We start from the raw sequence: 24549 nt of genomic DNA on the forward strand, positions 1-24549 counted from the left end.
AAAGAACATTGAGATCAAGTAAATTAAGATTAATTAAAGATTAAGTAAAGTTAATATAAAGGACAGAGCCCAGAACATGATATCTTGAACCAACTTTGAATAATTAAGGGAACAATAGATGCACACAGTAGATTATTGAGGTGTAGCAGAGAGAGGCGTTTTGTTTTCTATCCTTTACAGGAGAAGATTTCAGGACCACAGCGACTACAGGGGTGGCGAGAATCCTGGAAGCCCCAGACCGCACGGAACCAACCAGAGAAAGGGGAACCAAAAGAAGCACAGAGCACAGAGAACCATAGTTCCAGAAAATGTGTTGTTTAGGAGATTAAAAGCTCGTTAGACACAGATTAAATGTGAGCATAAAAGTAATGAAGAGTAATGAGAGGGACTTTAGGAACAGTTGCAGGATTTCTATGTTATGTAAATTGCCCAAACACAGTATTCAGGCCGGATATGCTCTACACGTTAAAGGGGGCAAAGAAACCAGGACTAAGTTTGGAAGATGAAATGGGCTAACTCTATGGAGGATGTTTCCAAAGATTGACAAAATAATCTAGGGCCTTTTACCAGAAAAGCTGATTGTATCTGTTTGGAGTTTACAGTGAGCACTGAGGGAAGTCAGGAGTGGGTTTAAATTGGGATTCTGGGTAAAAAAGGGGGTGTAGGAAGTAGATTTAGGACATTTCACATTTCACAGGTGCTGTCTTAGAGCTTGATTTATTTGTTGTGGATAGAAGTAATTATGACGGAATAATAAGGAAACATTGAAAACATACAACCCGTTGAGGGGACAGATAGGGTTGGGCAATTGAAAGGTTTCATTTTGTTTAGCATAATCTCTTTTGTTATATTTTAGCCTTTTAACATGCAGGTAAACTTAATGGGATAAATTAGGAATTATGTCGTGTTTCTTAGCAAACACGAAAAGGGGGAGAACTGTCATGTAATTAATATATTCTTAGTGCTTATTTTCTGATTATATAGTTTTATGTACTTTAATAATGAAGGTTTGTAAAGCAAGGCCACTTTTGACTCACAAACTAAGTGCTCAGCCAGACTGAAAAACAGGAAGTTAGTGTAGAAATATACAAGCATATTAATAAATACAGGAAGCCAGACAGAAAAGAGGAACTTGTACCATATAAGGAGTTGTTGAAACTGTGTGACGTGTAAAGTACCAAAATAACACCTATATAAGACACATTTTTAGATTCTAATGTTAGAGATCCTGCAACTGGCGAGACCTCTTCCCTCTGACCCCTCCCCAAACCCTCAAACCCTCCTACCCACCTCGACATACAAACTCTGTGTGGCTTCACGTGTTCTGTTGATGTTTACATGATCGAAATAACTTGAACACAAACAAAAACAAACAAAGAGGAAGACCGCACCGGAAGGAAAAAACTACAAGTCCCAGCATCCTCTGTGTTTAGGGAGCAGTAGTGAAAGTGAAAGTATTGAGCCTCCGTTGAGAGGAGGAGGAAGGTGGAGCTGAGGCAGGTGAGTGTTAACATGAATATGTTTCTTCTTACGACATAAAATAATTCCACGCTGTTCGTGTCTGTGGGTGAAATGTGAGGCCGGTCGGCTCCTCTGAGCGCTGGTTTCCTGTAAGTAGAGAGGAAGTGAGTTTAGCTGAGCCTCCGTTTAGTGTGAGAGAGCAGGAGGAGAGTGAGAGCTGTGCTGAGGCAGGGTGAGTGTTAACACCGCTCTGACATTACTGTGTCTCTGTGGCGGGAACAACAGGCTCCGTCAGTGGAGGCAAAAATAATCAGACTTTGGTTTTTCAAAGGAAACAACTTTATGTCGGAAGTTCCCGCACGCTCATTGGATAACGATGTGTCAATCTCGAGCTATTAGCCAATGAGCGTGCGGATTCACAGAAAGACCCGCCTTTATCACAGGACTTTAAAAACTACAATGGCGACAGAAACTCCGTGAGTGGAGTTCAGGGTGACGTTATGAAACTGTGACGTTTGAGCCACTTCCTGTTCTCAGTCCCAGCGTCCTGATCACCGAGGTTTCTGTTGCTCTGATATCTGATATTGATTATATTTCATTTCATTTCTTTATTTATTTCACACGTGGTTCAACAGTGTTTTGTTTCCTACATACAGATCCTCCTTCCCATTAATATAACACTGCACCCATGGGTGAAAAGGAACAGGAAGAAGAAAAAATTCTTCTCAGCACCTGCCCCCTATCTGCAATGTAATTATTCTTACAAGAGGGCGCCAACAACCCAAAAATCCCTCTAACATGTATCTTTATGTAACAATGCAAAACTAAACAACAAATCAGGATAATCAGCAATATACAGCACTACTAAATGTCAATGACGATTTTTCCTTCCACATTTAGCCCAAATTACTTTCATGTTCTTCATATTGATTTATCCTTTTAAGTATGTAACACATTCTAAACAGGCTGTAGCATAAACATCAAACACAGCTGAAGCAGTTTTTGGATGGTTGGCTTCAAATGATCCGTCGGTTTGAAAAGTAAAAACAATTAAAAAAAAGGTGAAGCTGATGCAGGGTGAGTGTTAACACCAGGACTTTAGAGGGAAGAAGAGTCACAGCTCAGCATGTTGTTGACGCGTTGTTGTTCAATCGGGGGAAGACATCTGAATCATTGCAGGGGGAATGGCTTTCACAACTGTAATGAATTTACTCTGAGTACATGATATGCCATAATTATCTATGAGTTTGTTATATGTTAACACATTTCTGTCATTGTCTAAAAGGTGTAAAACCGTCCAAATGCCATGATCCATCCAATCCTTATAAAAGATGGATTTTCTTTTATCGTATACATCTGTTGTTCCAAATCGAATTTGTATGTGGAGAAAAAATATGCTAATATCTTTTTCTAGTACTGGTGAACCTGTTTGTGAAAATTGGATAATTTAATTTGGAAATTTCAAAGTCGCACTTTAAAAGAAATTCAATTCCACCCAGCTTCTCCAAAATTACTTTGGGGAAATAAAACCAAATACTGTTTGAATCATTGTTTCATTGTCGTTGCCAACATTTCATTACTAATGATTTCAGTAATAGTTTTGAAGAAAAACTTTTTTATTTCTTTCCAGAAGAATTTATAAAAGATTGCAGTCAAGCCATCCTGACCAGGAGCTTTGTCCATTTTCAGTTTGTTTAAGGCTTGATCTCAGTCATCCAGTGATATATCAGAATCACAAATTTCTCTGAATACAGAATCGATTTTTGGAGTATAAGATTCAATCTGATCAAAAAACTTAATGAATCAGTGATTAAATATTTTGAGGAGAATAAATTTGAGTAAAATTTATGTTTTTCTTCCGCTACAGTCTTATGATTTGTGCATTCCTCCCCATTTATGATTAATGTATTAATAGATTTCTTTTCTTGCCTCCGTTTCTCCAAATTGTAGAAATATGAAGCACTTTTTCACCTTCTTCTATCCATTTTGCACGAGCTCTAATGTAAGCTCCATGAGCCTTTTTCTTGTATAGATCATCTAATTGAGCCTGTAAAGACAACAGGGATTTCTTATCAGCCTCTGACATAAAATGTCTATTACAATAGTTATTTATATCGTAAAGTAATTTACTTTCAAATTCCTTCTGTTGTCTACTTTTCATTTTACTAAACGTAATTGAAAATTCTCTAACTTTAAATTAAAAAATTCCCATCTATGTATGTAATTGCCAATTGTTACGTTGTTGTAAATGTTATGGAGGAGCTCTTTAACTATCTTAACATACCCGTCATCAATTAATAGATCTGCATTAAATTTCCAGTAATCTTTTTTAAACTGCGTTTTATTTTCAGGGTTAAGTTTAAAAGTAATAATACTGTGATCTGTCAACGGGGCTGCTGAGATGGAAACATGTGAAACATCTATATAGTAAAGTCGACCCAACCACAGTATGGAACGCCAGGAGTGCCATAATGAATTAATTAAATGCACCATTGAATAATAAATTAAATGTGACAATAATTAATTAAAATTTGAAATAATTAATTAAAATTTGAAATAATTAATTAAATAAATAATTTTTGACACATTTAATTAATTATTTATTTATTTCACGTTTTAATTAATTATTGCCACATTTAAATAATTATTTAATGGTGTATTTAATTAATTCATTTTGGCACAGTTGACTCCTTCAGGTCTCACCATAAATTTATTTTATCTGTCAACCTCACCCATCAAACCCAGGGGGCGGGGTTAACGCTGATCGAGTCAGAACCATTGCTTTGGCCTGGTGGCCATTGTTTTTAGAAGGCGTTACTGCACACCAACAACTGCCATGTGGAAACTAACAGAACTGAACTTTGAAAAACCCTGTTTGTGTCTCACCAAATACCGTTTTAATATTTTTTAGCCGAAAATGTAGCGGTTTAATCTTCAGATGTCTGTGAGCTGAGAAGGACGTGAAGCGAGCAGTTTATCCCAGAGCTGAATCTGCTCTGTGTGCAGAGATGAGCTCAGATTCCTGCTGTGATTGATCAACAGTCACAGAAATGTAGACTTGTAGTTATTACTGCAGTATGGTCACAGCAGATACTGATAAACATGTATTATGAGGATGGATGATCAAGTTTCTCACTCTCTCCTTTAAATCTCAGTTTTTTCTTCTTCACAGTTTATCTGTTAATTTATTAATGAATAACACTGAAAGAGTTTCTGTTATATTTCCCCTTGAACATCAGCTTATTAGGGCGGCATTAGGAAATAGCCCCCCTCCAAAGAATGAATAAATGAATGATGATAATAATAAAATGATTCAAAAGCAGAGCTCAGAGTGGTAGGATGGTCAAACATGGATCCACGGGTGGTTCAACTGCATTTGGTGACATGACTAAAGCAAATCTTTCAAATAATCCCACCATCAACGGGATGTTGTCTCCTTTACTACGGTTACTTTACTTGGTCACCGTGTGAATTTCTTTGAAATGAACCAAATTCTTTTATTTGTTGGTTGTTGCATATTTAACCTCTACAGTCAGGAAAGGAGGAGATGAGGCCTCAACAATGTTGGGTTGTAGCTGTGCTTCAGGTTAGAGTGAGTGTCCATGGAATAAATGTAAGTCAGTGAACTGGAAACATGACTGTGTTCAAACTTTGTTTCCTTTTTATAATGAGTCTAATCAAAGGTGGACAGAAGTATCTCCACTGTGACTTTTCTGTGTCACCATCAGAGCTTCTGCACAGTGTTTCTGGGGCAGATAACATTGCAGCATTATGGAGACATTATGGAGACAAAAAGAAAAGCGTCTGGACTTCTTTAAGTTAAACTTAAAGAAGTCCAGACGCTTTTCTTGGACTGTTGGTTTCAGTGTTGAGTCTCATTCACACACTCCCTCAGACTCTTCACACACACTGATTTGCTGACATAAACACACTCCTGTGTGCTCTCTTGGCTTCACACACACACTGAGGACCATCTACAGACTGTGAGCTCCGTCTTCTTCGTCTTTGGAGCCGAACTCTGACAAAGTTAGGAACAAAACTTGCTCCAGCGTGTGAACTTTCCTCCTAGACTCAGTCTGAGCAGTCAGACCACATATTTCTAAAGCAGCACATGAAGGTGTGGCTCACACACACACAGGTGAAGGAAACAGCTGCAGTATTAAAAACTGCTTCACTGTCTACAAATATATGAACTGAATGTTTCTTTCAGGCTGTAAAAACCTTATTTATCCTCCATTACAGTCCTGCATTCAGAGCATTACTTCTGTTATATTAGTACATGTATTTTATTCTGATGAAGACATGAAACTCTGAGCTGGATTGAATCCATTGAATCAGAGTCCAGGACTCAGACTAAACACACTGAATGTGTCCTGAGCTCGGCCGCTGTTCCACAGTAACTGCTGTCAGAGTCACTGTTACTGAGTTAGCTTAGCTAGCAGAGCAGCTAGCAGTTAGAGTATGAACTCTGTAAGCAGTCAGCTCGGTCCTGGACATGGTTACTGACATAAAGCTGCTCTCTGCAGCCATGTTTGACCTGCTGCTTTGTAGGACTACAGTAATGGAGGATTTGGAGGCTGAACTGGGCTCTGTGACACTTTTTGTAGTGAACTGATGAAAGCTGCGTCTCAGATGGATGTTAGTCCAACACATCAGACACGACCTCTGCAGCTCTCAGTTGATGTGCACATGAATGATTTGTGTTTCCTCTGCAGGTGAAGGTAGAAAGTGTGTGTGAGCTGATGTGAACTGAGCAGCATGGATCAGTGTGAGGACAGAGAGGAGGGAGTCCCTCCCTCTAAAAGCACTCTGTGTGGGGAACATGAGAGCCAGACCAAAGCTCAGAGGTGAGATGACCATCTCTAACTGTCCATGACTCTTCTCCATGTCACAGCTCAGCACTCACATCACTGCTCCATCATTATTCACACTCATACCTCTGTGTGTGTTGTTTTAAAGCCCAGAGCTGTGGGGCGTACCAGGCTCAGCTGGACATAACCCTGAAACTAATCCAGAGCCTGGACCTGAACCCAGCTGTGTTTCCTTAAAGACCAACAGGTCGAAGGATGTTGGTGTAAAATTTAACAAAAGACTGTTATGTGACAAAGAGTAAGTACATTATTTTTATGAGATTGTTCATCATGTCTTTAATTTAATATTTCCAGTTTTTCCTTCCTGTCTCATGAAGCTGTGACATTTATTGTTTTTCTTTTAGGATCAATAAGAGGCCAGAATCTCCTGGACCTGAACCCAGCTGTGTTTCCTTAAAGAGCAACGACTCGAAGGGTGCTGTTATAGACTTTAAAGGCTGTTCTTCTGCTGCTGAGAGGTAATGTGTGTCTAGATGTTGTTCCTGACTCTGTATTTCTGAATAAATCCTCATGTTTAATATCAGCTCAGCTCTTTTTCACACATTTCTATGTTGGTATGTGAAGCGGTGTGTGTTGGAGTGTTTCCACAAACACAGCAGTCAGAGTGGAAAGAGTGGATGTTGTAGGAGGTGTTTGTGTAGTGAAGAGGCTGAGTGTCTGTAGGACTCCAGCTGCTCCAGCAGGTGTCTCCTTTGTGCTTTGCTTCAAACACAGTGTAGGGAGGAGCTTCCACTCAGGTCTTTCAGGTGTTGCTGGATGGAGGAGGACAAATAGTTTTTCCCTTCAGTGACACTTCAGCAGCTCAATGTTCTGGGAGATGTTTGTCTTTATGAAGGTTTATGGATTCTTGTTCTTACTTTGGTTAAACTGAGCAATACATTTTCCATCTAACATTTAAAGTAAATTTCCAGGTGAATAAAAGATCTGCAGCTGCAGCCTCTGTGATGTTTCACAGTCTGAAAGTAACAAATTCAACCAGAGTTCAAACAAAGGCTTAATATACGTGTGTGTTTGATATAATGTCAACAAGTACAAACAGGTGTTCTTACAGGTCTTAATCACAGAGGTCTGATAAGTCTGGTGACTTTCACACTCAGCAATTTTGCTGCCTTTTATTTTATATTGGCCTTTTTAAAGCCCTTCAAAGTCTCCCACATTCATACAGAGCTTTTAACACCAAACTCCTTTACAGTCCTTCTCCTCTCACACACGATCACACGACTGATTTGTCTGCAGCAGCTGTGTTACTGCTAGTATTTTATTATGTGTGTAATCTCCTCATATTGTTCCTGTGGTTTAGTTTGACTTCCTTCTGCAAACTCAGCTGCTCTGTTGCTGATACACGTCTCCATGAATATGATTGATCAGATGCTGCCAACACCATGTGTTTCATGTGAGCGCTCAGCTGAAACCCTGGGTTGACTTATCGAGTTAATAACAAGCTTCACGTGACTGTGAATGCTAAAGTGAATCAGATAAAGGAAAGAGACCCTGCTAATGTTGGACTCACTTCTTAGTGTAGATCCCAGGAGGAAGTTCAACATAGCCATTCTTTGTGCTAGCTCGACCAAACCTGAAAGCACAGTGCAGGATAATGATCATCATCTGTCTCTGTCAAGGACATTTAAAATCCACAAATAACAAACATAATTATATTTGATCATTAAAAATGATGATTAAACAAAGTGTCAAACATACTTAAGTAGAAGGACTGATGTTTGTGTTAAAATACCCTCTTAAAGCTGAAATAATGATTCAACTTCTTTACTCAAGTAAAGGTAAAAGAGTACAGGCTCTGAAATGTACTCACAGTATTAAAGTAAAAACGCCATCTTTGAAGGAAATTTCTGCCAGTTTTTGTGCAAAGTTACCTGAATTTCTACCTCCAACATTAATAGGAGAAAATTATCTGAACTTTTATTCTAATGAATTTAATCAGCTTGAACATTTTGTAGCACAAAAGTAGAAAAAACCCAAAGGGAATCAAAAATAGCTCCGTTTGCTGTTGCCTGCATTGTAGATGGGCGGCTTTGCCTCAACACCTAAACAGGAAAATGAGTTTAGTCAAGTATTAAAGTGGGATTGAAGAGGTGAGGAAACCAGAGATCAGGTGTTGTGGTGCAGCATTAAGATAAGATGGGGCCTGATTATTTAAGACCTTGTATGTGAGGAGCAGCCAATGAAGGGAAGCCAAAACAGGAGAAATCTGCTCTCTTTCTAGTCCCTGTCAGGACTCTTGCTGCAGCATTTTGGATCAGCTGAAGGCTTTTCACTGAGTTTTTAGGACATCCTGATAATAATGGATTACAGTCGTCCAGCCTGGAAGTAATAAATGCATGAACTAGTTTTTCAGCGTCACTCTTTTTAGCATTTTTTAACAACAAGCTTCTGTCTATTAGGGCTCTTGTCTCGCCGACTGCTGCCTCAGATCAGAGTCTTTCTCCTGTGTGCTCAGCTGTCTTAGAGCAGTTTGATCCCGTCTCCCTTAATGACTTGACTGCGGTAGTTCGTAACCTAAGATCATCACACTGCCCCTCTGATTGTCTCCCCCCAACTACTCTTTCAAGGATTGTCAGGTTGGAGATTGGCCTATAATTAGCTAAGACAGCTGGGTCTAGGGATGCTTTTTAAGTAAAGGTTTAACTACAGCCAGCTAGGGATGGGTACCGTTTAGATTTGAAAACCTGCTAAATCAGAATCAGTTGCTGATGACGGCTTTTTTCTTTTACATTAATCACGTATAATCTTAACTCAAAGTGAACATAGACTTGATTGAAGTAACTCAGATCAGCCAATTCAAAATGCTAATTCAATCAACTCTGAGTTCATGGCTAGACTCAGTTTGTTGGCCCTGCACCTTAAAACTATTTCCTGTTTGTCTCTCGTGTTTTTTGGATATTGTTTTCACATCTTATGTCACGGCTAGCGGGGCGAGCCATGTTGAATTTAATAAAGGACCCAAGATGCCGACACTGCTGTGAAGTGAGTGAGCTTTATTGAAACGGTGAAGTGCAGTGGAGATGGCCTGTGCAGAAGCTAAGATAACCTCTACTGAAAAAACTACAAAACTAACCTGAAACCTTAAACGGAGACACGGGGAGACAACACAGACGAACCAGCAACAAGCAGGAGAAAACAAAGGGCTCATATACACAAAAGAGCCATCAGGGAATGAGAAAAGGGAGACACAGCAGGATTCATTGGACATAACCAGACAAGGGGAAGCAAAAGTAGACACACTAACGTAGGACATGGCACTGTCAAAATAAAACAGGAAGTGAACACAGAGACACAATACTAACACAGTACAGAGGGAACACAGAAACCAAAACCTCAGAACTAGAAAATCTTAATCAGAATGAAATTGTAACAAAAGACAATAACAATCAAAACAAAACCACTGAGTCCACAGACTCGGGACATACATCGGCTCAAACTGTGGTCATAAATATTTTGTACTTGTAAATCAGACTGTGGAGTTGTGAACTGAGTTTTGTAACATTGTGAAACAAAATATCTGGAAAGTTTATGTTTTTGCGTTCATGGATTTGTGTGTGTAAAAATGTAAAAATGTAATAAATGTAAGAAACATTAGAACTACTTTTGCTGACACAAAGTTTGGCGAGCACTGCAAGTTGTCCCTTTAAACCAGTCACTGATATAAAGAGAGCACCTTGTTCCAGGGCATCTGAGCATGGAGGGAAAGCTTTATGCAGGAGATGGTAAGAGCTGTTGGGACTAAAGAAACTGAGCAGAAAACTACAGACATCTGGAAACTGAGTTGTTAATTCTCAGTGGGATCAGCAGGACTAGCAAAGCTCCACCATGACAGTCATCTGATTGACTGAACCCATCCAAACATCACTTCATGGACCTTTAGCTTGTGTCTGTGTGTGGACAGACATAACATGAGCTAATTATACATTACTCCTCCACAGAGTGGACCAGCAGAGAGCAGAGGTTTCCACTGGTCAGTCTGCACAGCAACATCAAACACACCTGGACTCTGTGGTTATGGTTTGTAGTACTACGTTTACATTTGTTCTTTTCAGTCACCTCTATGCTGCACTTTGTGGACCAGAGGATTGTCAGTGTGTCCAACATAAGTCAGAGTTTGGGCTCCATGATTTCAGTCAGATTGGGGTGACTGTAGCTCAGGAGGGGAGCAGGTCAGCTACTAGTTAGGTTTGTGAATCAAACCCTGGCTGGCAAATGTACTGGGTAACGTACTAAACCCAAGCTGCCCTCTGATGCATCCATCAGAGTGTGAAAGAAAGTATTTAAGCATAGAACAATGTGCTTGGTTGAATGAGGCATGTTGTATAAAATGCTTTGTGTGCACAGAGTATCAAAGAGAGCTATATAAGAACCAGTCCATTTACCACTGGGTAATTCATATAGTCTTCTTTTCCAGCGGCTGGAGGACAACATCACCATGTTTGTGAAGAACGAGCTGAAGAAGATCCAGAAGCTTCTGAGTCCAGATCACCCAGAAACTTTAAAGAGCCAGATGGAGGATGAGGAGATGTTTGAAGGAGAGGATGAAGATGAAAGAAAGAGCTGCAGAGAAGCATTTCTGAAGATCACACTCCACTTCTTGAGGAGACTTAAGCAGCATGAGATGGCTGACCATCTGCAGAGCAGTAAGAGAATTTCTCTAAAGACTGAATATTGATCTTTCCTAATAGCTCAAGAAATGGACCAATAGACATTCATCCTTTCAGGGTACTGAAAGGCTATGATATTTATTATATAATATTTGTTTCTGAATTTCTTACCTTCAGAAATATTTGCTCCACTCTGTAAACGAGAACTTAAAGCCCAACTGAAGAAGAAGTTCCAGTGTGTGTTTGAGGGCATCGCTAAAGCAGGAAGCCCAACCCTCCTGAATCAGATCTACACAGAGCTCTACATCACAGAGGGAGGGACTGCAGAGGTCAATGAGGAACATGAGGTCAGACAGATTGAAACAGCATCCAGGAAACCAGACAGACCAGAAACAACAATCAGACAAGAAGACATCTTTAAAGCCTCACCTGGAAGAGACGAACCAATCAGAACAGTGCTGACAAAGGGAGTGGCTGGCATTGGGAAAACAGTCTTAACACAGAAATACAGCCTGGACTGGGCTGAAGACAAAGCCAACCAGGACATCCAGTTCATATTTCCATTCACTTTCAGAGAGCTGAATGTGCTGAAAGAGGAAAAGTTCAGCTTGGTGGAGCTTGTTCATCACTTCTTTAATCAAACTAACGAATCAGGAATCTGCAGGCTTGAAGACTTCCAGGTTGTGTTCATACTTGATGGTCTGGATGAGTGTCGACTTCATTTGGACTTCAACAAAACTAAAATCCTGACTGAAACAAGAAAGTCCACCTCATTGGATGAGCTGCTGACAAACCTCATCAGAGGGAACCTGCTCCCTTCTGCTCGCCTTTGGATAACAACACGACCTGCAGCAGCCAATCAGATCCCTTCTCAGTGTGTCGACATGGTGACAGAGGTCAGAGGGTTCACTGACCCACAGAAGGAGGAGTACTTCAGGAAGAGATTCAGAGATGAGGAGCAGGCCAGCAGGATCATCTCCCACATCAAGAAAGCTCGAAGCCTCCACATCATGTGTCACATCCCAGTCTTCTGCTGGATCACTGCTACAGTTCTGGAGGATGTGCTGGAAACCAGAGAGGGAGGAGAGCTGCCCAACACCCTGACTGAGATGTACATCCACTTCCTGGTGGTTCAGGCCAAAGTCAAGAGGATCAAATATGATGGAGGAGCTGAGACAGATCCACACTGGAGTCCAGAGAGCAGGAAGATGATTGAGTCACTGGGAAAACTGGCTTTTGATCAGCTGCAGAAAGGAAACCTGATCTTCTATGAACCAGACCTGACAGAGTGTGGCATCGATATCAGAGCAGCCTCAGTGTACTCAGGAGTGTTCACACAGATCTTTAAAGAGGAGAAACAACTGTACCAGAACAAGGTGTTCTGCTTTGTTCATCTCAGTGTTCAGGAGTTTCTGGCTGCTCTTCATGTCCACCTGACCTTCATCAACTCTGGACTCAATCTGCTGGAAGAACAACAAACAAGCTCTGAGACAGAGAAATACTTCTACCAGTGTGCTGTGAACAAGGCCTTACAGAGCCCCAATGGACACCTGGACTTGTTCCTTCGTTTTCTCTTGGGTCTGAAGACTAATCAAACTCGTTTGCAAGGCCTCATGACACAAACAGGAAGTAGCTCAAAGACCAATCAAAAAGCAGTTCAGTACATCAAGAAGAAGCTCAGTAAGAATCTGTCTGCAGAGAAAAGCATCAATCTGTTTCACTGTCTGAATGAACTGAATGATCGTTCTCTACTGGAGGAGATCCAACAGTCCCTGAGTTCAGGACGTCTCTCCACAGATAAACTGTCTCCTGCTCAGTGGTCAGCTCTGATCTTCATCTTACTGTCATCAGAAAAAGATCTGGATGTGTTTGACCTGAATAAATACTCTGCTTCAGAGGAGGCTCTTCTGAGGCTGCTGCCAGTGGTCAAAGCCTCTAAAAAAGCTCTGTAAGTTATAAAGTTTTTATTATTTAATTTGGTTGGTATGTTATGGAAAACACACTGCCATGAACCTCTGTTTTGTTTTTGTCAAAATCACTGTAATATAATCACTGTACCTTTATATACATGTGACTTGTATTAATGCTGCTGCCCTCTTGTGGCTAAAGTGTAATTATGTTCTTGTTATTAGGGAGGATTTGAAAGTAAGGCTACGTTCACACTGCAGGCGAAAGCGCATCAAATCCGATTTTTCTGACCTTTATAAATCTGACTTTTTTGACCCTATGCGACCCATATCCGATCATGCTATGACAGTGTGAACGGCGTAAATCCGATATTTTCAAATCCGACCTGGGTCACTTTCGTATGTGGTACTGAATCCGATACATATCCGATGTTTTAGAAAGCGACTGCTGTTTGAATGGTCAAGTCGCATTAAATCCGTCTTTTACGTCACCAACACAAGACAGACGCCAATTATCAGCGCCCGATAAGACATCGCAAACGCTTCCTGACCATCTCGTGTAGATGTCAGTGAAACTGTTGGGAAGACAACGTTGGAGAAACGTGAACATTTTATTTGTACTGTATAATCTGCAGATTCTGACAGAAATCTGCAGCTATCCTTTGAAGCACCGCTCCTCTAAAACAGCAATAAGGATCATTATTAGGTTATCTACATTATTATGTAAATAACAAAATAACTTAAAGCAAAAATTGGGAAACGTAAAGTCCGAAGTCTTCATATTTGTCACGGTCTGGGGGGCAGACCGTGGGGGATGTTGGAGAAAGGACCCAAACGCTGGACTTAATGAAATGAACAGTGGGTTTATTTACAGTGAGGTAAATGTACACCACACATTGAATCTCCAAAAGTGCTCCCTCGACTCCCGTGACGTGTCTTCTCCCAGTGCTGGTATCCCGTGCTCTCTGCCCCTGTGCCTTCACACACCCCGTGTGTCTTGCAGTCCTGTGTTCCACTCTCCTGAGGAAAAAACACAGACACAGCCGTTATGGCACCAACTCCAGCAGGCATACACTGACCAGCACTACAAACACTGACATGGAGTCTAACTCAACGATCCTGCGCCGGAGGAAGCTCCATCGCTCTGTTAAGTAGCTCCCCCGACGATCCTGATCAGAAGCAGGTGTGTGGTAAGCTAGGCGTGACCAGCAGCTGGCAGGGCCACACCCATCAGGCCTGCAGGTGGCTGTCCTTCATCCTCCAGCCTCACACACATACACACACCAGCACTGAACACAAGAACACAGTGCAGCAAACATACATCCAATACACTAATAACAATAAAGGTCCACACTGTTCACGAACCCCGAGTCCCCGGAACCGGGTCCGTGACAATATTAAGGGTCATCTGTCAAACAATATTCTTTGCTCTGGGTCTAAACAGAGCGCGTTGTGTGTGAAGTCTTCTTTTGCGCATGCAAATGCACAAATGCGTCCTTCATTTCCCCGAATTTGAAGGATTCGTCGGGTGTGTCCTTCGTGGCCCACCATATCCCAGAATTCATAGCGCGGCCCAGCCAAATTTCAGCTGCCAACAATGGCGGCTGCTACTAAGTTTTCAAATTACTCTTATTAATCTTTCTGGGTCACAAAATAAACTTTTAACATATTTTCAGGTGAGAAAGTAGCTGTGTAAACTTCAAATATCTGCTTGGTTTATCAAGACATCGCATATTTGCAAAAGTGTGCCGACGTTTTCGGAGACGTCTGTTACCCACCCGCTCGCTAGCAAGCCGGGGGGTTCAATGGTCACTCCAGCCGGCGAGAGCAGCGGACGCCCGGCTTCATCGTTTTCAGATCCCGCTCTTTCGCTACTCAGGTTAAACATGATATATAAGTCACTCGGAGAACTTAAAAATGTAATTGTTTGCCTTTTTTCTGTGTTTTATTTGTTCCGGAGTAAATCGGTTTGGCTGAGATCAAAGTTCCTCCGGGATTTTCACACAGCTGAATAAACGTTAAACAGGAAACTGATTAAACAGAAGTGTGAGACGGTCGAGAATTTACGCCAGTGTCCTGTTATATTTTAGATAGCAAGGAGCAGACGGCCGAGTTTATTAAACTCCACCGACACAGCGGTGACGCAAATCTGAAGGCTAGACCGTCCCATTTCACAGCCTCGCACTTCCAGCCTTTTCGGTCTTTGAAGGACCCGGCCCACGTAGACCGCGAATACCGGGTCCTCCGAAGGATGCAGCCGACGTTTTGGGACACAGCTAGTGTGTGATGTTCTTTCAGTGTTGCACTTTGTAGACGCTCCCTGAGCACTGGTCTCACAGCCAGCTGCACATAGAGACCAGTGTTGTTAGTCCAGGTCAGAAGATGACTTGTTGGAATGAAAATGAGCTTGTAGTTTGTCTGCTTTAATAATGTGACTGGAAAAAGGTGTTGGACTTCAAATATGTCCATTTCTTTCACACTTCACCTTTAAAAGTGAAGCCTTGTGGTTCTGTAACGGAGCGAAGGTGATTTTATTCCCACAGTGTCGTTTTTCTAAAGGAAGGAAACCTTCCTCCAAACGGACAGAGCAGTGGAGCCGCCAAGGGAAAGCACACGATTAAAAAACTGTAGAATTAAAATATAATTTATTATATTTAAATAGTTAAAAATGTAAGATAAATTAAAACAACCTTGGCCAAGGGATAACACAATAAAAATCAATAAAACACAACATTAAAAGTCCAGTGGCATCCGCCACGATATAAAAGTCCAAACGGTGCAGAAACCAACAGGATTGTCGCCGTCCTGTCGGCCTCTTCATTCTGATGCCAACTAGAAAAAGGAGAGAGGGCCAGCGGCAGTCACCATTCTTAAATTCCACTGGAGGTTCGTCTTAGACGGGATGAATCGGGACTTACCCCAGATGGGCAGAGCTCCTAACTCCGCCCACCACTGTATTGTGCTTCACACGCGTAGCCATAGACTCGCCGTTCCGGGGACATAAGGCGCCATCCCGCTGCCTCTCTATCCCCTGCCGTGGGCCTCTCTCGGCGAGGAGCTACCTCCCGTCAACACCAGCACCGACCTCTCCGCTCAGCTCCGATCACTCCCTCCAGTGCGCGGTCGTCCGCGATCTCTGGTCTCGTTCTCCTTTGCCGCACGCCTTGGCCAGCTGCCTATAGCCGGGCCTCTGTGCCGCTCTGCGCGGCCGTCGCCCACACCGGTTACCATGCCATGTCTCTCCTCCTCTCAAGCCTTCTCTCAAGCTTTTCCTCCCCCCCTGCTCTATGGTCTGCCAGGCCCTCTTATTGGCCTCTCTGGGATCTCTCGCAGGTGTGATCAGTTTACTATCAGGTAGGGGCGGAGTCTTTCCAGGACAATTTGACAGTATAACGAAAACATGCAACACCATAACCACTGCACAAAACATGACCAATACATGCAATATAAAAACTAAGTAAATACACTTCATATTAAAATATTAAAAAGGTAAAACAACAAAACATGTAAAACTTAAATAACTTGTCCTTTTCCACCCCGTGACAGTTCCTGGAAGGAAAAACACGACTTTTTCAAGTCTTTGTCCTGTTTTTATGATAAATGTACGACTTTAATGTGAAACATTCAGAGTTTTTTCTCTTGTTGTGTTTGTTTGAAGCTGCTTCCTGTTGGCTTCAGCTGTTTGGAGTTTCCATTTTCTAAACTTCTACATTCTGAACCTTCTTCAGCTCTGAACAGATGATGAAACACTGAATGATTTCAAGCTCACACTTTGTCTAATAAACTTACATCTTTCATTCTTTATACAGATTGTGGGGCTGTGGTTTGTCAGAGATCAGCTGTGATTATCTGGCAGCAGCACTGAAGTCCAACCCCTCCCATCTGAGACAGCTGGACCTGAGCTGCAACTACAAGCTGCAGGATTCAGGAGTGAAGCATCTGTGTGGTTTCCTGGAGAGTCCAGGATGTGGACTTGAAACTCTGGGGTCAGTCAGCATGTTTTAGTTGTGCTGAGATGAATATGATGTGAAAGTTGTGCTGACACTAAACTGCAGACATCAGGCTGATATTATACTGATCCACACTGAGGATCTTCATGGTAAAGTCTGTTTTCTTCTTCTCTGGTTTAGTCCATTGACTGCAGCAGAACAATGTTCACATTTCAAACCTTCAAAGAAGAAGAAAAATCCTCCACTGGATAATTCACTGTGAAACTCTCCAACTCTTCATTCCACCTTAAAGTCTGTCTGACACTGAAATCCAAAGCAAAATGTGCGTTTGCTTTACAGACAGCAGTCCAACACAAACATACACACAGGAGGAACACTCTGACATTCAGGGTTAGAATGAGTTTCATGAAGCAGACTGTGAAGATCAAAGCTGCATTAGAAAGCTTACATGAATGAATGAGTGGACAGAAGTGGACAGAGATCATCTGAAGCACTTCAAAGGCTTTAAATCAGCACATTTCTCTTTATTCTTTATCAACTCTGTTAGTTTCTCTCAGTTTTCTGTGGAATGAAGCTAACAGCAGGCTAATAAGATGCTGACCAATAGGTTTCTATTAAAGGTTGTAATTTGTATATGAAAAAGTGCTTTGGCTCAGCAGGGATCAGCTTACAGGTAGAATACAGCTGCTGGATGGGATTAGCATGTCATAGCTATCTACCAAACTGCTAACTGGGGGATTTCAGGCCATCTATGGATCATTTTTGCTAACTGTTTATTCAGCTTAGGCTCACAGGGCTGCAGCCTGTGCCCTAGCTGTCATAGGGCAAGAGGCGTGGTCCACCTGCACAGGTGAGCAGTCCATCACAGGGCCAACAGAGAGAGACAGAGAAGCACTCTCTCACATCCACACCTACAGCCAATTTAGAAGCACCAATGAACCTAAGCAGCATTTCATTGGACTGTGGGAGAACATCCAACCTCCACAGAAAGGCCAACAAGCTTCAACCTACAACCTTCTTGCTTTAAGGCACTAGTGCGAACCACTTTTCCCCATTTCAGCCCAAATCCTGCATCTTCCTGTTTCTGACTCCAGGCCAGCTCCACTAAAACTTTCTCATCAGACACTGCCACCTAGTGGAGGAAGTCTTAGTCCCATTTGAAGCTTCAGATTACAGTTAGTTCCTTTACAAAGAGGTGGAGGTGGTGGGGCCACAGCACCATCATCACTGAGTGCCATAGGACACTTAACCTTTGTTTCCATATGCTGGGAACTTCCTGTTGTTCCAAGGAGGACTGGAAAATGTGTGAAAATCTCCCAGTCAGTTCCTCACAGCACACTTCAATCATTTCCCTCCCACAGCATCAGGACCAGGGCTTTTTCTCTCTTTGGTCCCACTAAGAGATTTCCACACAAACACCTCATCAGTGGGACTCTCAGAGCTACCAGCCCTTTGCTACAATCACAAAGCTCTTCATTGAAATCAATGATATCAAAGCTGGAATCCAATGAGTCCAAGTCTTCTGCTGATTCAGCATCACATTCATCTTTGCTCCTTGTCCTGCATCCCCACCATGGACTTCATTCCTTTCCAAGCCAGCCTTGAGTGTCCTTTATTCAGCTCATCCTCTGCTTTACTTTTACACCTGATTTTAGCTGCTTTATCTCTCTTTCAACACGTTTCTGTGCCTCAATCTTTTTCTTCTCTCCCTCATAACAAGACAGCTTCTTCTGCCTGAGAACATGTTGGAGTGATTTACTAATCCAGGGCTGCTTATTGGGGAAAATGCTTCCTGTTTCCAAAGTAATCCCCATTTTTCCCAGAAAGAAATGTAAGTAGAAATCGATGATCTAAGTGAGAACATGAGCCTTTAACAATAGCAGCAAAATATCTCTCCAATCTCAATACTCCCTCTCTCGACCTCTGGAACACCAGAGGTCACAATACATTGTGTTGGGTGACTCCTCGGCCCACTCAGCTGCTTCCATGTCCATCCATGGCATCATGGACATCGGGGTCACCACTCCCGCTCTGACCCTCTCTAGCCGTCCTCTGGCTCAGCAAATCAGACAACCTCATGTCATCTAAGTGGCCCAGTAATAAACACCAGCTCCCCCTCGAGAACACTCCATGCGTAAGATTAGGTTTTTTCTGCGTCCCTCTCTTGTGGTCCATCATGCCTCGGGCCTCCAGGATCCTCACCCCCCTGTGGTCGCCGAGATCTTGTGTAAAGCAAACCAAACACCTTTTCCTGCACCTCCCTAACTTATCATCTTTGGGACTCTTTAATCAAAAGCCTGATCCTAATTATCTTCTTGACTTATTGACTTGTATTTATATATATTCTTCAACGTTACTCATCATTTTAAAACTCTTAAAACGCTGCTTTCACGTCCCTGCATGCGTTTCCTGTCGCTTGCCTTATCTAATCATCAACATCCTGTACACAGAAGTCTCGCTGCTGCAAGGCCTCCACTCTGACCTAGAATCTCCTTTCACAAGAAAATCATTATAAGCGCCTATTCTACTAAAAGATCCAAAAAAACAACCACTTTAATCAATTAAGTTTAAACATATAAGCAATTACTCCTGCATACATTTTATCACAGCTAAACGCTGCCTTGAAACAACTCCTGTGTGTTAACACTAACTTCATTTTAAAACTCACATTTCCTATGTTATAGCCTGTTTTTGGTACAGCCTTTTTATTTCATCTTGCTCCTTTGATGTAACAATACCTTCTCATTCTAGTTTATCAGACTTAACCAAAATATATGCTTTCCTTCCTTTGGTCCTTCTCTAAAGCAAGAAACTCCTATTCAGTTCCTCTTTTCTGTCACTTGTTACAGGGCCAGCTCAAGTTCAGTTAAATGCTAAATTAATTTGAGGCCTTTTGCCTGGAATCAATACTGTCATGTGTGTTTATGGACTCTATATGTCTGTAAGCGTGTGCAATCCTTCAATAACTCATATCATCCTCACAGTAGATTGGCTAATCATAGCGCTAGCCAAAGGCTCGTGACCCACAAGAGACGAATTGAGCCACAACTCCCTTAAAGGCACAAAATGCAATATGTATAAAAAGTCATTTCTACGTATAAGCTCTCCCCTTTATCCTAAAAATAAATCTATGTAATATCTGTATGTGTGTCTTCTATTCATTAATGTAATTGTCAGTTATTTTCTCTCTTTATTTTACCTTCTTTTTGTTTACCTCTTTGTTTGTGACGTGGACATCCCTAAACCATCCTGAGTTCCGGCTTCAATTCCGGCTTCAATTTCAACCCAATTGTACCTCTATTCTCGCAGTCGAACTCGTCTGGGCTTCACCTTCCCACTGGCCCCTGTGCCCTTCTCTTAGTGTCCTTTGTTGTCTTGTGATCCCCAGCAAACACAGTCTGTTTCTTCTCCGTTGCTCTTTTCAGTATTTTCCTTTTAGATTAAATCCCAGCCTGGCAAAATATCCCATTCAGTGTCTTTAAACAGTTATGTCACACTGTTCTTACCAGCCTGCAGTTCACCGTGCATTTTCCATCACGTGCTTTTCTTCCATGCTGCTGCTGGTATCGTCAGTGTAGTTTCAGTTGCACTGTCTTTTGCCTGCTGTTAATTCTTGAAGTCCACGATGTTCTGTCGGTCTTCATCAGGAGATTAACTGTCCTATGAGCTTCTTCTCAGGATCGGGACAAGTGGGAGGTCAAGCTGTAAAATTTTAAGCCAAAATCTGGCCTGTTTTCCTCCCAATTCTGTTAATCAATGGTTTTGTACTCAAGATTCTAGGTTGAAAGAAGTCCACCTGTATTGACACACTAAAGCATACAATTAATATCCTTTTCATTTCTTTTCTTAAAACCTCCATTTGCTTCATCTGCCTGGAGTTTAACTCGTATGTTTCTCTCTCTGTGTGCTCACTTGTCACAGTCAGTTCCTTTTATGGGCATGCAAAGTTCCTGTCACACACACCATTTCCTGTCAACCTTGCAGCTGCTCAGAACCATATTTTCTGTTTCTATCTCTCCTGTTTTGTTTTTTTTTACAGGCTAATAAAACTCTTGTTTTACTAAGTCTTGATCTAAAACAATTCACCCTTATTTCACGCACACACTTCTAAATATACTAAATTCTTTGCGTTTGTCAGATCGTCTCACACACACACCGCCTTTTCTCTCACACTTCCACTTCTGCACTCACTCTACTATCAACTTTCATAGTGTTATTATTATTTATTATTTTGTACAAATCACACCCAATCACTCAAAGCCTGCTACTCACAGCATTCACACACTTAAACTGTGACAAGAGTTGAGGAATATACTCACAACACGCTTTCCTAAGAGTATTTCAGACATGCCTTTCATAATCAGAAAGAGCAAGTCAAAGAAAACAATTGAAACCTCTATTAATTCTCACAGCACACACATAGAATAGAAAAAATAAAACACACCAGCATTTATTGCTGATGAGAGGTTACTCCTAAAAGTAATATGTTAGTCTTAAATATATACAGTGCACTCACTATATTTATATATCAAAACTCAGTCAATTACTATACATCCACTACGGCAACTCAAAACTTTATTTATAGCCCTCTAATGAACATAAATGGCATCTTAAACACACACTCAACAATGTTTGCAGCAGTATTTGTAAAACCAACTGTGGTTTAAACAGTTCACTGCTGACTAATTTGCATTTTCACACTCACACACACACAGTCTAAAAATAGCTCCAGCACTGCCTCAGACTCCTTTCACACAGAGATCTCTTATTTTATATTACAAAGACGTCTTATATTTACAACCACTGTCACATCTGTCAGCTTTAGCGCCTAAACAATTTCGACAAATTTAAGTTAACGGTCCAACCGATAAAGTCCAACTTTTTTGTGATCAATTAACCAGTATCTGTCCAACAGTTTCTGGCCTCATCTCTAAAATCCCTAACTCAATTTAAAAGCGTCAACCAACCCAAACTTTGCCTGAAGCTCTATTTTTGGCATTTCACAGCCAAGGCTTACCCCGAAGTTTTAAGTTAAAGTTACACACCCGAAGTCCAACTTCTGCTGGCCAAAAAAGCGCAGACTACCGTTCCAAACGGTAAGGAGACTCTAACTCCTAGTTATTCTGGAGTGCCCCAAGCTCCACAGTGACCAACTGACTATCCCTCTTCGAGGACAATGCCTAAGCGTCCTTGGCATTGGCAAGCGTTACCTCTGAGCACTGTGCTTCCTATCAGTCCAACTGACGTTCTTGAATAATTTATAATACTTTGGAACAACAGTAAAACAGCCAAACAAGTGTAAGACTGAAGCAGGTCCAACCTTATAACCAATACGGGCTCCACCCCAAACAATAACCAAATTCCCTAATATACTAAAATCACTCAGCAGTCCAACTGCTTTCCACGGTCCAACCGTATTAAATCCTTTAGCGGTCCAACTGCATTCAATCATTTTTAGCAGTCCAACTGCATTAAATCCTCAGTACTGTCATGAGATTCTCATCAAAATCAAAGCAGACATTCCCCAGTAATTTCAGTGAGTAGACTTTAATTTGTAATGTCCAATTTGGCACACTTTGGAAATAATTCAACAGGTAGTGCCTTACCTTTGGATAAGCGGCTTAGAACAACAATGAGAAAAAGAGAGCTGATTATTAGCTCATCAAAACACAAAACAAAATCACAATGAATTATCGGTTAATTTCATTTAAAATAATTCATTAAGTATTTATGTACAATTCAAATTAGTTAATTACATATTTTGTTGGTTTGTTTTCTATTTTAATTATTTTACTGACACATTTAATGAATTATTTAATGATGTATTTATTTAATTCACGTTGCTACTCCTGGCCCTGCATCGCTGTTCATAAATACATTTTATTTGTCAGCTTCACCCATCAAAGTCAGGGGGCGGGGTTAATGCTGATCAAGTCAACACCATTGCTTTGGTCTGGTGGGCGTTCTTTTAGTGGGCTTTTCTCAATACTAAGTAGGCCTACACACCAGGGTTTGGACATGTGTGGACCCAAACTATACTTTTACCCTTTTTTGTGTGTCACCAAATACACTTTAATATTTTCTAGACAAGAATGTAGTGGCATAATCTTTAACCTCTTTTGGCTCCAAACAGAAGTGACAGACTTGAGCAGGGTTCATTTAAAGGCTGACAGAAGTGGAGTGGTGACGGGGAGATGTTTGACAGGACAGTGTTTCAGCCTCCACAGGTTCATGTTGTGCTCCATCAGTCAGTGAAGATGAAGTCAGTGCTGATGAGGCTGTAGAGTGTGTGAGGGATGTGAATGAGGATGATGAAGATCTGATGATAGCAGATAAAAACAGGCTGCAGAGACTTTGAGCCATACAGGGCACACAGTGTGTGTACAGAACAGCTGAAATCATTATGGAGGCCTCACTGGAATATGGAAGCATCACAGTACAGCTTCAGTGAAGCATTAAAGTCTCTGATATGAGATGAGAAATGAAGCAGCCAGAGCTTTTTCATGAGTGGAAACCCACTGTGACTGTGAGCTGCTGCTACAGCCTCCAGATTAGCCAGCAGCTCATCCTGCTCAACATGGACCTGTGGTCAGAGTGTGTGCTGGATAATCCGGCCCAGGATGAGGCCAAACTGACATGGGATGAAATGTCTGTCACATAATTGAGCTTAGTGTAGTTTCATTTCTGCACAATTTAAAAACAACCAAAACTTTGTTCTGTCTTTTCTATGTTATACTGTAGACTTTCTTTGATACTGTGTCCAAAAGGAGCAGCTTTTACTTTGAAGGGGAGCCGTCTCTGTTTCCTCTTCAGGTTGGATGATGGAAGCAAATTAGTAGCTGTGTCCCAAAACGTCGGCTGCATCCTCCAGAGGCTGCATTTGAAGGCCGATTACGTCACAGCCAGGCGATGAAGGCTGTCCGTATTTGTCGACTCCTTCAAATGTGCCCGACAAATGCGTCCTTCATTTCCCCGAATTTGAAGGATTCGTCGAGTGTGTCCTTCGTGGCCCACCATATCCCAGAATTCATAGCGCGGCCCAGCCAAATTTCAGCTGCCAACAATGGCGGCAGCTACTAAGTTTTCAAATTACTCTTATTAATCTTTCTGGGTCACAAAATAAACTTTTAACATATTTTCAGGCGAGAAAGTAGCTGTGTAAACTTCAAATATCTGCTTGGTTTATCAAGACATCGCATATTTGCAAAAGTGTGCCGACGTTTTCGGAGACGTCTGTTCCCCACCCGCTCGCTAGCAAGCCGGGGGGTTCAATGGTCACTCCAGCCGGCGAGAGCAGCGGACGCCCGGCTTCATCGTTTTCAGACCCCGCTCTTTCACTACTCAGGTGAAACACGATATATAAGTCACTCGGATAACTTAAAAATGTAATTGTTTGCCTTTTTTCTGTGTTTTATTTGTTCCGGAGTAAATCGGTTTGGCTGAGATCAAAGTTCCTCCGGGATTTTCACACAGCTGAATAAACGTACAATACTTACAAATGTTCGCTATCATCAATCTTTATATTACAAAAAAGGGCCATAAGGATAATCCATAAAACTGGTTACAGAGATCATACAAATCCACTATTCTTAAAATCAAAAATTCTAAAATTCACAGATCTGGTTCATTTTCTCACAGCACAAATTATATATAAAGCAATAAATAACCTGCTTCCTGACAATATTCTAAAAATGTTTTCTAAAAGGGAACGGGGATACAATTTGAGGGGGGAATTAAATTTAAAACATCCTCG

The 24549-nt window shown here is 41.5% G+C and overlaps 2 protein-coding genes across 2 annotated transcripts in view; both read left to right on the forward strand.

Annotated features, from left to right (window-relative positions):
• Window positions 1–24549, forward strand: part of LOC146716453 (ribonuclease inhibitor-like) — a gene marked incomplete at its 5' end in the record, with an annotated part of 131099 nt that overhangs the window by 51920 nt on the left and 54630 nt on the right. The window lies entirely within an intron of this gene.
• On the forward strand, window positions 10752–16877 carry LOC146716455 (protein NLRC3-like). The gene is made up of 3 exons (XM_085452568.1): window positions 10752–10975; window positions 11117–12887; window positions 16656–16877. The coding sequence occupies exons 1-3, from the start codon at window positions 10768–10770 to the stop codon at window positions 16849–16851; spliced, it is 2175 nt and encodes a 724-aa protein (XP_085308694.1). The 5' UTR covers window positions 10752–10767; the 3' UTR covers window positions 16852–16877.

Source organism: Copadichromis virginalis, linkage group LG3 (genome assembly GCF_057382275.1).
Source record: "Copadichromis virginalis isolate Kocher_CV1m ecotype Utaka linkage group LG3, C_Virginalis_male_GT1.1, whole genome shotgun sequence".
Classification (NCBI taxonomy): Eukaryota; Metazoa; Chordata; class Actinopteri; order Cichliformes; family Cichlidae; genus Copadichromis; species Copadichromis virginalis.

Bases quoted from the DNA above. Each gene is read 5' to 3' on its own strand.
- LOC146716455 (XM_085452568.1), top strand. From the start codon at position 10,768: ATGTTTGTGAAGAACGAGCTGAAGAAGATCCAGAAGCTTCTGAGTCCA. The intron at 10,976-11,116 runs GTAAGAGAATTT...TCTTACCTTCAG, and splicing joins GGCTGACCATCTGCAGAGCA to AAATATTTGCTCCACTCTGT. The intron at 12,888-16,655 runs GTAAGTTATAAA...TTCTTTATACAG, and splicing joins AAAGCCTCTAAAAAAGCTCT to ATTGTGGGGCTGTGGTTTGT.